We start from the raw sequence: 16016 nt of genomic DNA, 5'->3' as shown, positions 1-16016 counted from the left end.
TTCCAGACATCCCTCTCCAGTGCTGGAGAAAATGGCCTGGACTCTGACCTGCCTGCCCTGCACCAGATGGCGCCTTCTTGTGGCCCTCAGAGGCCTGGGTTGGTGGCCCTTGTTCACGCCATTCTCCCTTCTCCAGCTGTGGGATCTCCCACCTGCAAGACCAGAAGTGCCACCTTCCCTGAGGCCTCTGGCTGCCCCCCCCGGGGGATCTCCTCTCCGGAACTGCTGCTGGCACCTACTATCCCAGCTTTCCTGCCCATCCGTGAGAGCTTCCTTGTGCCACTGCCTCCTGGCCGGGCCATGTGAACAGGGGGCTGCAGGTGGGTCACTGTGTGCCTGGGTGACGGTCTCCAGGAGACACGCCTCCCACTGCTGTGGGCTTCATGTGCCCTGGATGAGGCTGAGCGAGGATGGCACTCCTGTCACTGCCAAGGAAGGGACAGAAGCAGGCAGCACAAACCAGGTGGGCTTCGCTCACGTGGGCCCCTCATGCCTGAAGCATCTTTACCCCTCAACCAACTGGACCTTGACTACCAGGGTCCTTAGGACCGGAGCACTCCGTGGGTGTGAGGAGGTGTGTCTGTGCCCTGGGCCGTGGGATCCCTTCAGGCAGCACCAAGACACCAGCCCAAGCCCTAGTGGGTAGGATCTGAGGTCAAGGTTAGGAGGGGCCTGAGTCCTAGAGGCCTTGTGCCTGGGTCAGTGCCCTGCTGGGGCTGGAGGGCAGAGGCCTGACTGAGGGGATGAAGGAGTGTTCTGAGCAGGCCCAGGCCCCAAGGATGAGCGGATCACCAGCGGCCACACCACAGCACCTTCCAGGACAACTGGCTCTCCAAATTTGCAAGTAGCTTTCGCCTACTTGACTTTTTGCCCTTGATTTCCCGGTAAACTTTCTGAGGAAATGAAGGGGAGAGAAATTCCTCAGTTCCTGGCTGATCTAATGAGCAGGGAGAAACCTGGAGTGCTGGGCCTGGGCCAGGGGAGGGTGGTGAACACAGACACTCAGGTCAGAGCCCAGGGCATGGCAGGGTTGGCAGAAGCCAAGAGCTCCTAGCCGGGAGGTGGAGGGCAGCTGTGACCGGCTGTCCCATCTTACTACCTGGACCCTCATACTGGACACCCCAGTACCGGCGGGAGGAAGGGTAGGCTGGGGCCACTTTGGAGGCTGTACCTAATGTCACCTTCTCAGGGCAACAAAAGGCCCCAACTCCTTATGTTCCCCTTGGAGGCCTCATGGGTGTTCTCAATTTTTCTGAACCCTTTCTGGGCCTCTCCTGTCTCTGGCGGAAGAGCGGCCAAGGTGTCTCCCATTGTGGGAGGAAGCTGGAGGTGGGGAGCCACCGCCTGTCTGTCCTCTGGGAGTGTCCCACTTCTGTGTGACTGTTTGGCTCTCTGCCTGGCTGTTTCTCTGTGGGAATTCAGGTTGGAGCCCCTTGCTGGTGGAGAGGACAGAGTCTCTACTTGGGGGTTCTTCACCTGCTCGGAGCCTCTGTTTGGCCCCCTTCCCAGGGGAAGTGCCTGAGAGCTCAGTTCAGAGCAACGTCTGGGCAGGGCCCAGTGGGGATGAGGCTCAGTGTGAGTGCCGGGGGCTGGTGATCAGGAAGGACAATGCCTGCCTCCCCAAGGAGGCGGGCCTGGAAGGGGGCACCTGGCAGGAGCCTGCACATTCTTCTACGCTATTGTGCTGGTGAGTCTGTTTCTCTCCCACAGGTGAGGTGTGATGGACTCTGTATCATGGGGGCAGTTTGTTGTGGGAGGAGCTAGTGCCTAGGTAAGAGAGGCCTGATCTTGGATGCTGGATGTATTTTCTTTGCCATGTCCTTGCCTTTCATTTTCTTTTAATGTCAGAGTATGTTTGAATCTCATCTAGGGGAGCCTAGGGCCAGGGCTGTGCCTAGGGTTGGCCCTGGTTACTCTGTGACTGGGATGAGGAGGGAGGAACAGTACAGACACACAGGCACTATGCCAAGAGGATGCTGTCACTTGGTGATGGAGCTGCCCCTGGCTGGCCATCTGCCTGGCCCTTCCAGGGGTGAGCCTCAAGGTGTGGCATTCCCTTACCCAGCCTCTCCACAGCCAGTCTCCGGTGGGCCTCACATTCTGGGACAAGTGTCTGTGGAGTGAGGCTGTGTCCTTCTCCTCTGTCCCTTTCCAGACACCTGTCTGACTGCCTCTATCTCCAGGATCTCTGCCTCAGCGCTGGCCTTCAGTGCCCACACTCCCATGGGCCACTCAGATTTGCCTCCTGTGGCCTGAATCCTCCTACGGCACAGTTACGACCACTTCCTGTCTCCTTTCTGACTGCACAAGCCCCATCACGGTGGGGTTTTCCTTGGCAACACCGAGGTGGGCACACCCTTTTTGGTATTTTAACGGAGGGGAGAAGAATGCCCCGAGACATGGCACTTGTTTACTCAGAGAGGCAGAAACCCCACCGTTTGGAAGACCCCAATCGCCCTCCTTCCCTCATCTCTCCACACCAGTCACCCAGAGCTCCAAAGCTCTGTCCCCAACCCTCAGCCATGAGATCCCCAGAAGGGCAAGAGGAGGAGGCAGGGAGTCGCTGCATCACATTGCTGCATCGGGAAAAGGAGGGAGGAGTGAGAAGGGGAGGGGAGGGGCAGAGACAAGTGGGCCCTCACGTGAAGGGGGCTGGCGCAGGCAGCTACTACCTCCTCGGCTCTCGCTGTCCGCAGGCTTCACCTGGATTGGCCGGTTCATCTGCAACAGAGCACAGGGGGACAGAGTTATAGCAGGCCTGTGGGTGAGGGGCAGACACCCAGCACTCAGGTGCACAGGTGGATGCAGGTACACAGACTGCATCCACAGACACACGCTCCCACACGCTGCCGCAAGCACACACACCTTCACCAAAGCAGTGCCCGTCTGCCCTCAACGGCACAGCCCCGTGGCCCCATTCTTTCAGGAGTGTGTCTCTGGACAGGAGACCGGTGCCTCCTCCTCCTACTTCAAGCAGGTCCTGCTAGCCTTTGATAGCAGAATCTCAGGTTGACAGAAATGCTGCCCGTCCCTGTGTCACACAGGCCTTTGTGTCCCCAAAGTACACCCTTGGCTCAGCCCTGGTTCACTCAAGACATCTGCCTTTATGGAAATGAGCTGTCGCTGGCTGCAGATGGACCCCACCCAGGCCAGGGCATCCAGCTTCATCCCAGCACCTACCAGCTGGTAGATGTGGCCTGTGGGTCAGGCGTGGCCAACGCTCTGGGCCATCCAGCTCCAAGGTTAAAGCAGAGTTCAGGGCTGTGGCTCCTGGTTGCAACTCGGGCCGTTCTCTCAGGGAGTGTGCAGAGTGGGCACAGCTACTTGTCCCCTATGGTATCTGGGTGCCAGGGCGACAGGAGAGCAACGCCTGACTCCCCTAGCCTGCCAGCCTGTCTTCCCTCTTGGGGATCTGTGTCAATGGCCCATTCAGGCCACTAGGGGTCTCTGGACTCCAAGCATCCCGGGCTTGGCTGCCTGGCTTCAAGGCTCACCGAGAGGCACCAGGGTGGGCTCTACAGCCCAGAGGTTTCAGCATGTTTTAAGCAATAAACATGAGGAGAATCAAGCAAGCGGATTTGGACCTGATGTCTTCACCAGTGTTTCTGCCCTTACGCACCTCCCCGAGCCTTTCTTGCATCTGCATTTCTCTCACAAACTCAGACTCAGAGAGGCAGTGGGGCAGGTACAAACATCGCCATTTAAGAGATGGAGAGGCTGAGGCCAAGAGGCATTCAGGTGCTTCCCAAGGCTACCATGTGGCAGGACACGGCTGGGAAACGGGGCCTGCGGGGAGATTTCTGCATATCTGTCCTGCACTTTGAGACCCTCCGTTGCCAATTCCCTCCCGTACAGCGACTGGACCAGCCAGTCACAAGCTTCCTCCTGCCTTCTGGTCTAGGACTTGAAGTGAGTTTTGGCTGCATCAAGACAACTGGGTGGGGGAGTATGGGTGCCTGTGACTCAGCAAGGTGAGCACGAGGCCAGGGGAAGGGCAGAGCTGCGGCCGGGAAGGACAGAGATGGGAGGCAGGACGCAGCCGACAAGGAAGGAGGCACAGGTAGCCAGAGGCAGCAGGGGAGGAGGCTGGGGCCAGCCCAGCAAGAGGGACCAGGGTGTCATTGTTCACCACCAGGTCCCCACTTGACATCCCTTATGGAGTTGAGGGGAAGCAAGGTGCTTTGTTCCCAAGTCCTGGCAGCAGAGAACACTGCCGTGTTACAACAAACGCCAATCACAGGAAGAAGGAGGAGGAATGTAATGAAGTTCCTGGCTTCCCTGTGAACCAGCTCCTTTCCAGTCCTTGAGGGAAGGATCCAGAAGGCCACCCAGGCATCTGGCTATGGGAGAGGTGATTCAGGAGGGAGCCAGGTTGCTCCTGGTTCCCTGTCCAGTACTGCTTGGGACTCAGCATCTCACCCTTTCCTAGGCTGCCCTGTCCTCCTGGAATGCCCCGCCCTCCTAGCCTTCCCTTCTCTGAAACCTGCGGCGTTCTTCTCCCCCAAACAGATCTTAAGGACTGACCTGGACCCAGTTCCAGCCCTGATGTTCTCTTGGACAGATTTCTACAGCTTTTCTGCTTATGTAATTTTACAATTCTCTGAGGTAGGGATTATTATATCCATCTTTTCAATGAGAAGAACAAAGCTCTGAGGAGCAGCGGAGCTGGGATTCAGCCAGGATGAGTAGGCACATGAGTGCTACCAATACAATGGCCTTTGGCTTTGTCATATTTTATCTCATTTGACCTCAGCTGCTCCAGGAGGAGGGGACCAAGGAAGAAGTAAATGGGAAAAATACCCATCCCATAAAGGGAGACCAAGGCCAGGTTCTTTGGGCCAGCAAATCAAGTATCTTTTCTGCCTGACTCCCCTGGCCAAAATCTGGCCCCAACACCTCTTGCACCAGTCCCACCGCACATCCTGGCACCTTCCTCCCCCAGGTCCATTCCCTGGGCCTGCAAGTTCCCTGCTGTCCCTCCCAGCCTCCTCCTCTTGACAGTCTATTCATGCTTTGAGCCTAGTCCACTTGGCTTCTGTTATGGACTGAAGTGTGTCCCCCCAAAATTCATATGGTGAAGCCCTAACCCCCAATGTTACTGTATTTGGAAATAGTGCCTTTAAGGAGGTACTTAAGGTTGAATGGAGTTATAAGAGTAGGGCCCTCATCCCATATGATTGATGTCCTCACAAGAAGAGGAAGAGACACCAGGGATGTGCACACAGAGAAGGCCATAGGAGGACACAGCAAGGAGGCTGCCATCTTCAAGCCAGGAAGAGAGCCCTCATATAAACCAATCCTGCCCACACCTTCATCTTGGACTTCCAACCTCCAGAGCTGTGAGAAATACATTTCCATTGTTTAAGTCATCTGGTCTGTGGTACTTTGCTATGACAGCTCTAACCAACAAATAAGCCCCCTAGTTCATGAAGCCTGATTGGTACCCCATTGGGAAGGGTACTACAAGGAGCTCCACATTTTCCATTAAAAAGGTACACTCAAGGCTGGAATTTGATTTGCAAGTGGGGGTGGAGCTTAGGCAGCCCAGGCCTCCCCAAGGATCCACAACACTGCTGAGAACAGGAACAGTTGCTATACGCATCACATTGCTAGATCATCGCAACTTCTCCTATGATGTATGCAAATAAAGTAAATGGAGTTTCAGAGAGGTTAAGAAGTTAGCCTGAGGTCACAAAGGTTGTAAATGGTGATATCAAGATGAACCCAGGACTCCTGACATCTGTCTACTCATTTAGGAGATGCTGGAAGCAGGTGGAATGGGCTTGGGATGGTCCAGGAAAGTTCCAAGCAGAGGCCAGGGGGGTGGGAGAAAAAGAGGGGGGCAGGGAGTCAGATGGGGAATTCAGGCTTCCCTTGCAAGGATGGGAGGAAGGCCTGGCTGAGAAGGGGCAGGCAGAAGAGTGTGAACCAGAATCTGTTGGGCTTTGCTGCTCTGTCCCAACTGGGAAGTGATGCCATTCCTGGGGCCAGAGCATGCTAGGCAGACCCCACATCCCTAGGGGCCTCATCCTGTGTGGGAGGAAGGCTGGGACCACTGGAGGAGACTCCTTTCCTGGCACCTCGTTTCTGTGTTTTATGGCCAGTCTTCTCTGGTTGGGCCCGAGAGCAGCTGGGGTGAGTCCTGCGGATTGGCATGGCCAGGGTAGAGCTATTTCTGATATGATGGGTCCCATTTTCCATGGTAAATTAAACTGGGCAAATGAAATCTCCCTGTGTGTTCAGGCTTCCGCCCTAGAGGCCACCCCAGTTGCAGGCAGCCAGCCCCACTGTCCTTGGTACCTGGGCGCCTGTTACGCTTTGGCCTAGCATCCCTGCCCCAGGAGCCCTCCCAACCGGACAGTCCCTGCATGGTGCAGGCAGACCTCCTCCATGGTGTGCTGTTGGGCTCACCCCTCACACACAGGCCCCTCTGCTTCTCTCCAGTTTTACTGTGGGCTTTCTGACAGCAGGAACATGGGGGCTTATCCAGCCTCCCAGCTGCCTTCAGCCATGGGCTAGGCACCTACAGGGTGCTCTAAACAGATTGGTAAAGGAGAATTGAATTGGTTCCCATGCAGCCATGGCTCCTGGGGTCATTTTTCACGTCCCATTATAATCTGATGGTGGTCAGCATCCAGACGGCCTTTGAGGGGCTTGTCAGAGAGGTGCCGGGCTAGATGGTGAGATAATATACGACCCTGTGCTTTCTTAATTCTCAGCAGAAATAAAGTGTCAGGCTTGGTTGGGAAGATTTCTCAGCTGGAGCAGGCTGTGTACAGGTGGCCCCAGCCTGAAGGGAAACCTCCCTCCCTCCCCTAGTCCTCGGCCAGCCTCACCCAGCCCTGATTCTGCCCTGAAGAGGGAGGACGGAGCACATCTGTCCTGGGAGAGGAGCCTGGGCCAGGCAACAGAGATGGGGAGAGAACGAGGCAGAGCACGATGACAGAGCAAGGGGAGAGGTGAAGAGAATGCCAGAGAGGGCAAGGGTGAAGGAGAGCAGAGGGGTCAGGGCAAGAGCCAGGAGAGGAGGGAAGAGCCAAGAGCGAGACCAGGAGGAAGACCGAAGGCCAGGTGCCATCTCCTTGCCCTTCTTGCAACTTTGCCCCCTGGGACCCTGGCCATTGCCTCAGGACCCCTTTGGTGCTTTTCCTGCCCCCGTCTCTGCTCCTCTGTCAGCCATTCCTCTCCACTAGCGCGTTGTCCTCCCCGCAGGGCCCTGGGGCTTGTGGCTGCTGGGAATCCGGGCTGGGGCACAGGAGCCTTCCCTGCCGATTCTCTTTCAGAGATGTCCTCAGTGTCCCCATGGATGCCCCATGGCCTTCAGTTGGTGTCCTCCTCCAGGTGCCCGAAGGGGGTTTGGTGAGCCAGACCTGCCTTCCCTGGGTCAGGAACAAGCTACCTGCAGCTTCTCTGGAGGCTCCTGGGGTCGGTCCTCTGGGGACATCACAAACCCTTGTGGACTGTGTTTCTACTTCCAGCCGAGCGCCCCTCTGGGGAAACGAGTGGGCCTGGCCCAGACCTAAAGCTGTTTCTGCTCCCGCCTGTGGCGGGCGTGGGCCGGTGGTTGCCCCTTTCCTCTTCCACTCAGGCTCTGCCTCCCTTCCCCCTCCCCATCCCTCTGCCACTTTTTGCATCAACACATATCCATGCATTAAACAAGACATTCCATTAATTTCTTCATCATCATAACTTAAGCTGGGACATACCCTTTAAATATTCATTCAGCTATGAAAACCGGGCATTAAAATTTTAATAATGTCAAGCTCATTTGAACCAGCCTCCTTGGGGACGATTACGATACAATTAGAATAAATACGATGATTGAGCTGGTCGAAAGGCTTCACCTGTCCAGTGTGGCTCCCTGTGGAAGGGGAGGCCTGTGGCTCGTGGGCACGCAGACAGACAGACAGGCCAAGCTGCTCTTTCCTGACTCCCTCCTAACCTCGCCGCTTCCCCTGCCTCCTCTTGCATCTGGTTCTGGTTCTGGTTCTGTGCTGCCAAGTCTACTCCCACCAGCCTCTGCAGGTCTCTGCTGCCTCCTTCCCCGAGGACCAGGGTGCAGGGTGCCCCTCCCTGTCTGAGAAGGTGGCCCTGATTCACCCCACTGGTTCCTACTACTCCTTTCCTGGTCCTGGTATGACCTGGGCTAGTTCACTGGGCTGGTGAGTGACATTTTCCTGCCTATACACGTCTCTTCTCCCCTACCTTACTAGGGAGGGAGAGAGAGAAAGGAAGATGGAGATGGAGAGAGACTTAGTTCACAAACAAGAGCGGAGATCCAGGCCCCTACTCATGGATCCCCAGAGGCAACCTCAGGACTGTGCTTCTTCCCTGGAGTACATGTGTGCACCTGATTAGTGGTGTGTGACATCACAGACATCCTAAAAGAATTCACTGTGGAGGGAGCGGGGGGATTCGGATTGAATGAGATCATAGAAGAAATGTGAAGAGCAGGTTCTCAACAAAGGTCAGCCTGCACTGGAAGATGGGGACCGATGCCCTGCAGGGAGCTGGGGAGAGGGAGGATAGATGCTGACAGCTGAGGTGACTGGCCCATGGGATGGCCAGAATGCTCTCCAGAGTGACTATTCAAACATCAGAGCTGAGGGTCCTTCTGGTTCCTTTTGGGACATGTTGGAGCCTGAAGATACCTGGCTCCCTGCTCAGCAGAAGGGCTCACCTCGCCAAGCTTCAGAGGAATACCACCGGAGACACAGATTTGTATCTTCCCAAAACAGACATAATTTGCAGCCTTCACCAGGAAGGCAGCTCTTACCTCCCCATTCCTGTGTGGTCTCTGAGGAGGGGTAGTCCTTGACCACCTACTTGTGGATGTGCTTGTGTGGACTTGGCCCTGCTCGTCATCTACTCTGGTGTTTTAGGACAACACCAGTTCGTATCCACCCAGAGAACGCAGGTTTTATGCTCTGCCCTCCAACCCCACCCCAGCACACAGGATGGTCATGGAAACAGTGAATCAGCAGACCAGCACGCTAGAGCTCACTGGGAGGGTCTGTGTCCTAATCCCACCAGCATCACTGCTCTGAGAAAACAGACATAATTTGCAAGGACCCGTTGTTCCAAGTGCCAAAATAAAAAGTGTCATTACAGTACTAAAATATAAAGCCTTTCCTTTCCTTCTTGGTCTTGCTCACTCTCTCAACTTGTCCTGGGATTTTTTTATTTGCTATTTGATGTCACTTTAAGTAAAGAAAACTATAAATTTTAAATTATTAGCACAGACTTTACAGTTCATCTTTATTTTGTGCAATGCCAGTTTTAAATGCAAATATCAGAGCATTTACCTCCTATGCAGAGTCACCAAAATTTCACAGTTTGTATCTTGTAGCTTATGCCTGGAGGATGCCTTCAGCTGGAAATGCAAGCCAAACTCAGGAATGCTGCAAGAGAGGTCCCCCAGGCAGGAGAAGTTCCCAAGGGATTTCTGCCTCAGACACGGGGACCCTCACAGGCCCCTGGAGTTCCACCTGCAACTTGGGATGCAGCTTGGGCCTGAGGATTGCTGGGCTCCCTTCTCATTGGCCATGGACTGATGTGTCAAGTCCCAGCTGAGGGTGGGCTCTGAGAAGTAGAGCCAGACATCACGTCTTCCCATGGGCCCTCAGCCCTAACCCACAGTGGACAGGAAACTTTCAAGGGTATTGTAAACTCTGTGCCTGGAACATACTAGGTATCTGGGCAATAGGCTCATCTTTGCTGAGTCATGGCCTCTTTTGACTGGCCAGATGTGGCATAGCACGGCCAGCCTGGGCTACCATAGGGTGAATGTGACCAACGCTGACCCCCTTAACCTGTGCCTAGGCCACTGCTGACTGGTACAAAGGAAACCAATGGTTGCAGGTGGGACACTGGACATGGGTGGACCGGGCAGGTGGAGAGAGGCTGAACTGTGCATGAGCAGAGACTCCAAGCCCCATGGACTTCACTCGCAAAGCACACGTTCAAAGATTAAGTGTTAAGAATTTAAAGATGGAGATTGCAGAGCATGAAACCCAAGCGTGGGAATCTTCTGAGTGTGGGCCCTGTGTGACAGCACGGATTGCCTGCCCGTGACGCTGACCTGGGGGTGCCTTTCTGGGTCCCCATCTTCATCTGCGCACACCAGACATCAGGTGTTTTGTGGATCATCAGGTGTTTTAAGCATTGCTCAGGTCTGTGCACTAGCGCTATCTCCAGAAAGATCATCAGTCCATCTTTTAAAGATAAACTTTGTACAATTTTGAGGGGATAGACCAACAATTTTCAGCCATAGGGATAAAAGCCTGGTGATGCAACCAACTCGATAAGGACAGAGAACTCACCAGTGAGCTTGTGGGGATCAAAGGTGGGTTTGCTCTCCAGAGACCCTGCCCTCCACCAGAAATTTGTCTTCCCGGCGCTTAGCAAATTGTAATTAACAAATTAATTAATGATGAAATTATTTGTTTAAAGTCCCAGGAGGGCAGGGTCTGAAGCACAGGCCCTGTTGAATTCCAGGGGCTGTGCTTAGTAGGCTTGGAGTCGCTGTGGGAGGAAAGAATGAACTCTTGCCTGAGGGCTTCCGCAGTCCCCTAGTGAGACCAGATCCCAGGGGAACCGCAGAAGCGGCACACATTATTCCTAGCTTGTTGTAAATATATTAATGCTTTAATTACCTCCTTAATAAATCGCATATGGTGTGTTCCACAGAGAGGGGTTAGAGACTCAAGAAATCTCGTCTGTTGTCAGCATAAAATTCTGACTCCAGGATAGCCTCAGCAGTGATTTCAGAGACACCTGACAGATTTATGGATTTATTTTTCTGTTTGTCTCCACCCTGAGGAGTTCCTGAGGCCCACGCAGGGCCCAGCATGGCCCCGATGCACCGTAGATGGTCAGGAATTACTGACCAAATGATGACTGAATCCTCCATCACACCCTGTCATGGCCCTCATTCCTTCCTGCCTTATCCGGGCCCTTGCAGCAAGAGTGCCCAGAGGCCAGAAGTGGGTCACCACCGGACAGCCTTGTTTCCAGCCCAAAGAGAAAGGCCCTTTAATCCTCCCTCCTCCAGCAAAGTGGCGTGTTTCACCTTTGGATTAGGAAGGGTTTATTGAAGCAGTGGCGATCATCGTTTAGAGAGACAGCCAGTGAGCACCGACCAGACAGAAGAACCGGAGGTTATTGTTAAAATATGCAAATCCAGAGTCTATTAAAATGCAAACCCTCCAGATAAGATTTTTTAATAAATCTGGTCTCTGCTCCCACTCCCCACTCTGAGGAGGCCATCTGATGCTTGTCGGGTCAGGACACATACCAGCATGTAGACCCTGTCTGCTCTTCACCCCTCTCATTCAGACTTCCAGCGCCGCGCTGCCTGGGTGGGGCTGGCTGTCCCTTCTTTCCCCGACGCGCTGTCCCTCAAACAAAGCACTTGAGGTCGTGTCAGGGTAATCTGCAGACAGGTCTCACCATCTCCCCATACTGGCTGCATTCTATTTTTCACCTTTCCTCTCATAGCTATGTCTGCAAAGTGAAGTCACAAGCCTTTGCCTCCTCCTCCAGCAAGCCTTCTGTGATTGGGTCCACCCAGTTACACTTATCGTCTTTCCAGTCATCGCCTCTGGACTCACTTTCTGTCAAAAGTAGCCCTCAAGGGGATGATGGGAAGGTCGCTGAGAAGCTGCACAGGCTCCCAAGTATGATAATGATATGGCGGGGATTCAGACTGGACTTGGGCATGCTGGCTTTGAGTCAGGGTGGAAGGAGTCAGGTGTGTGGGTTGGTGCTGTGTGCCTGGCTGGGGGTGTGCACTCGGGTCTTGGAGGCTTGAGCGAACTGTAGTGGGAGAGAGTTTTCAAGTCCTTCCCATGCTGCACACCTTCTGCTGACCTCATGACGGGGCTCAAGTCCTTCAGTCCTTCCTGAAACCTGATGAGTCAGGTGAGCAAACTCATGGGGTGGGCAGGGTGTGGATGGGGTAGGGGTGGGAATAACCACCAAAGACCTGGAGGAGAGAGGAGGGAAGGGCCAGCAGGGTGTGAAAGCTCATGCGGCAAGTAGCCGAGGGTGGGAGGACAGGCAGGCAGGTGGAAGTGGGGAGGATCTGGTGTGGCCGCAGAGGATCTGGTGTGGCCGTGGAGGGTCTGAGCTTATAGAGTGGGCAGCGGGAACTCCTGTTAGTTTGCAAACAGCATTGCACTAGGACCACGTTTGGAAAGAGCAAGGAGGCAGCTGCGCGTGCAGGAGGTCAGAGGTGACTGGACAGAGGTGCCCGAGACACCAGGCAAATGTTTGTTCAGTTCAAGAATGACCAGCAGCACCTTGGCACCAGGTGCCTTCCCCACCTGTGGGAAGACAGGAGCCTAAAGCTTATGCATAAGAGGTGTTTGATGAATTGGCCCAAATTTCCCCAGGTTGCCTTTCATTCTTGGTTGTGGAATGACCCCTCACTCCAGTCCAAGCCAGGCCTTGCCCACCTTCCACTTGCAAAGGGTCTGGAGGGTGTGGGTTGGGACACAGTGGCCTCGGTCCAGGTGGCACCCTTTGCAGCCCACGTAGCCTCATTGGTACAGCCCCCCGACAAATAGGCCCAGGCAGTTGCTATGCAACAGGCTGCTCTGCTCGGCAGTGTCCAGAGAGAAGCAGCGAGCAGCCTTGACAGAGCCTGCAGGTGGGCCGGCTGGGGCTGCCTGCTCCTCCTTCTCTCTGCTCTCACCACTCTCTCCCATCCTTCTCCAAGCCTCCACCCTCTCCTATCTCTCTACAAAATGCTTTCCCCTCACCTAAGCAGCAGGGCTGGGTTGGCACAAACAAAAGAGGTGCCCCTCACAGTGGTCAAAGCTCTCTCAAGAGGTCCAGCCCCAAGCCTGCTGCTGGTTTCCCAGGGGGAGGGAGGGAGCCCCTCCCTGCTAGGGGTTTGGAGCCATATTTGTGGGTAGATGCTTCCCGCATGTGGCAGGTAAGGTAGAAGGACACCATGAAAATCATCAAGATGGAACTGGTGGACCCGTGACCATGCTGCCGCTGGGCTTACGTGCCCCTACCTCTCAGCCAGAGCTCCCTGAGGCCCGCACTGCCAAGGGCAGAGGGCTCTTTGTCTCCAAGCCCCACGTCCGTTTTGCTGCTCCTGCGAACACGCCAGGGCTGCACTGGCAAGGGTGGGAGGATCCTTGTGGTCTTAATTAAGATCTGCTGCCGTGGTAACCAAGCTAATTAGCCGGCATGGCCGGGCTGGGTCACTAACCCTCTTCAGGGTGGGGGAGTGAGGGCGTGCAATTTTTTAAATAACAGCGGTGGATAGATAATTCTGATGAAACAGGCCCTGATTTAGTTGTGAGGCCTGGATTTCAGTCTTAGCTCTGCCATATACTCGCTCATACAAGGCAGGGCTGTTACTTAACCTCTGAGAGGCATATCCAGCATATCCACATATCCCCTCATGGGGTGTGGAGGGGATTAAATGTGATCACTCAGGCCAAGCTCTGAGCATCGTGCCTGGCACCAGGAAATAAGCGACAGCTACCCTCTCCCTCCTGCCCCTCAACCCCCTTCTCTCTCTCCTCCCCCTCGTCCCCCTGTTCCTATTTCTCCTCCTCTCACATCTTCCCTGCCTTTCTTAGTATTTCCGGCACCTTTGAGGAATACCTGACATTTCATTTTTTCCTTTCCACTCTGGAATACTCAGGCTCTTTTGGACTCTGCTGAACTGAAGATGCTGGACTCTGTGGGGAAGAGCTGAGAATGGGGTGGGGAGGCCACGCCTCACAGAGAGGCAAGATGCACCCTGAACTTGGGTTCTCATGGCCCCACTCTGCCTGCGCTGCCTCTCCTCCACCCTGCCCCAGCTCTGCCCTCTCTGCTTGGTCTACCAGCACTGAAGCTGTTGTTGTGATGGGACACAAACTCCATCCATCCATCCATCCATCCATCCATCCATCCATCCATCCCTCCCTCCATCGCTTACTGAGCACCTCTGTGTGCCAGGCCCTGCTCTATAGAATTGGGTGGCGCAGCAAACATGAGTGGCTCTTCCCCACAGGAGCCACCACCCAGTATCCAGAAGGGTCTTGTGGGGAGGGCACTGGGTCCGTGTTTCCTGGGCGCTGGCTGTGCACTGTAGCCTGATTCCCTGAACGCCCAGCCACGCAGTCCTGCACTTGACCTCCCACTCTCCTGAAAGTCCCTTCTCTACCTCTGATGTATGGCTCTTGGGCATTTGCTCACATACCTATAGTGTTGGAGTTAGGCTCCCTTCAGCGTGGGGCGTCCTCATCCAGCATGGCCAGCTCTAGTGATTAGAAAGGAGACGTTTCTGGCCCCAACTCAACTCCCATGCATTTCCCCGCATCCACCCTGCCTGGTCCCAGCGCCCCACTGCGCAACTCAAGCCCATCTTCCAGAGGCTGCCCCCAGTGCTGGGCCACTATGTAGCCCTGAGGTTTCAGTGTCTTCCTTCTAAACTCTCAGGCCTCCCTTCACCCCTGGGTTTCTGGGCCTGTCACCCTGACAGCTGACAACCAACTAGGAGCCCTCAGATGTGGGGTCCTGGGCCTGGCAAGGGGCTCTCTTCATCTGTGACTGGCCCTTCCCAGCCCACAGTGGGACCACTGCCTTCGGAGATTTAGAGCACACTGGCTGGGTGGGAGTGAGAAGGGGGTGAGTGACACTGTGGCCCCTGGCGGCTGGACGGAGACCTTTGTCTGTGTTATCCAGGGCCCAGTCTCCCTTCCCCATCCAAGCCCTCCCCTGTGTAACTGTTCCCTCCACTCCCCCGGCACTGTGGACTCTGTTTGTAAGCTGAGCCTCTCCACGGCCAGGAAAGGGGTCCTGGTTCCACCCCCACCCTGCTCTGACCCAGGGGGACAGCTCCTTTCTCTCTCCTGTGGCTCCTGGGCCTCAGTCCTAGGCCTGGCGAGAGCAGGAGAGAGTCCCCAGGCATGTTAAAAGAAAAAACAAGGCCCACACCAAGTAAATGACAAATCGAGAGGAAATTGCTCTTAATCCCCACGCCACAGCCTGATGATGCCGGCCAAGCGCAAACCTGAGTCATCCTAGAAATGGCACCGACATTTGCTTTTTGGAATTTGTTTTGTCTCTGGGCTTTAGATTTAATCACTCCCTCTCTCCTCCCTCCCTCTGCTTCCCCCTCCCTCCCTCTGCCCCTTGCCCTCCCGTTTTCTAACATGAGCCTGCACCGCCAGCTCGTCCAAGTCTCTTTTCCTGGCCTTAATTAACACAGCTCTCCAGCTTCCAACAGGCTAATGATGAATCGGGTTAAATTCCAGACAACAGCCGCGCACCGCCATCAATTAGCCATCTCCAGGGCAGCTTCATTAATAAGCATCGATCACGGCCCTCCTCCTGGAACACGCTGGGGTCTCTGGGTCACGGGCACTGCCTGCAAGGGTGTCAGGCTCAGGTGTGGGTGTGAGCCTGTGTGTGTGAGGGCTGGAGTGTGTGGTGAGGGGTCTGCGTGTGAGTGTGTGTGCAAGGATGCAGGTGGGCCATGAAAATGGGTGACTAGGAGTGTGTGAGGTGTGTGTTGCACGTGCACATGCATGTGTATGTATGTTCATGTGTGAGTATGCATGTCAGTGCGTGCAGTGTGTGTGTGCGTGTGTGTGTGTAGGTGTGGGGGTGACTGGGTGTAGGTATGGTGTGTGATGTGCATGCCGTGTAAGTGTGGGAGTGTGGTCAGGCGTGCCCCCCCTGCTGGCCTCCAGTGTGCCCTCTCTAGCTCTCCTCTGAATTCCCTGTCCTCCCTGGCCTGTGTCTGGGCAGACGGCTCAGGTCCTGCTCGACCCCTGAACATCAGGGTTTTCACAGATGCACTACCCCTAAACCTGCCCCACTCTCCTCTCCCCTTAGAGACTCTGCCTGTGGCTCTCTCTTCAACCTTCACTCCCTTGGAGGTGATTCCAAAACCTCCACTGCCATCCTCTCCCCTGTCCTCAACACATGCTGGATGACTGGTCATTCTCCCTGGCATGGCCTCCAGTCCAAGGCCTGACACCCCCAGTCTGCTGTGGCAGGAA

At 55.1% G+C, this 16016-nt stretch overlaps 1 protein-coding gene across 50 annotated transcripts in view; it reads right to left on the bottom strand.

The window, feature by feature from the left end:
• Window positions 1–16016, bottom strand: part of LOC105499086 (CUGBP Elav-like family member 4) — a 321369-nt gene that overhangs the window by 77028 nt on the left and 228325 nt on the right. For 25 of the 50 annotated variants that reach the window (XR_011617214.1, XR_011617216.1, XR_011617215.1 and 22 more), the window contains exon 3: window positions 2643–2721. Coding sequence is in view for 44 of the 50 variants with exons in the window: in XM_071085781.1 (XP_070941882.1) it covers window positions 2643–2721 (79 nt within the window). In the remaining 6 variants the exon portion in view is untranslated. The remainder of the gene's footprint in view (window positions 1–2642; window positions 2722–16016) is intronic. The other 25 variants (XR_011617217.1, XR_011617218.1, XR_011617219.1 and 22 more) reach the window with 1 other exon arrangement.

This window comes from Macaca nemestrina, chromosome 19 (assembly GCF_043159975.1).
Source record: "Macaca nemestrina isolate mMacNem1 chromosome 19, mMacNem.hap1, whole genome shotgun sequence".
NCBI lineage: Eukaryota > Metazoa > Chordata > Mammalia > Primates > Cercopithecidae > Macaca > Macaca nemestrina.
The sequence above is the reverse complement of the archived record's forward strand: the minus strand, read 5'-3'. Positions and strand labels throughout refer to the sequence as shown.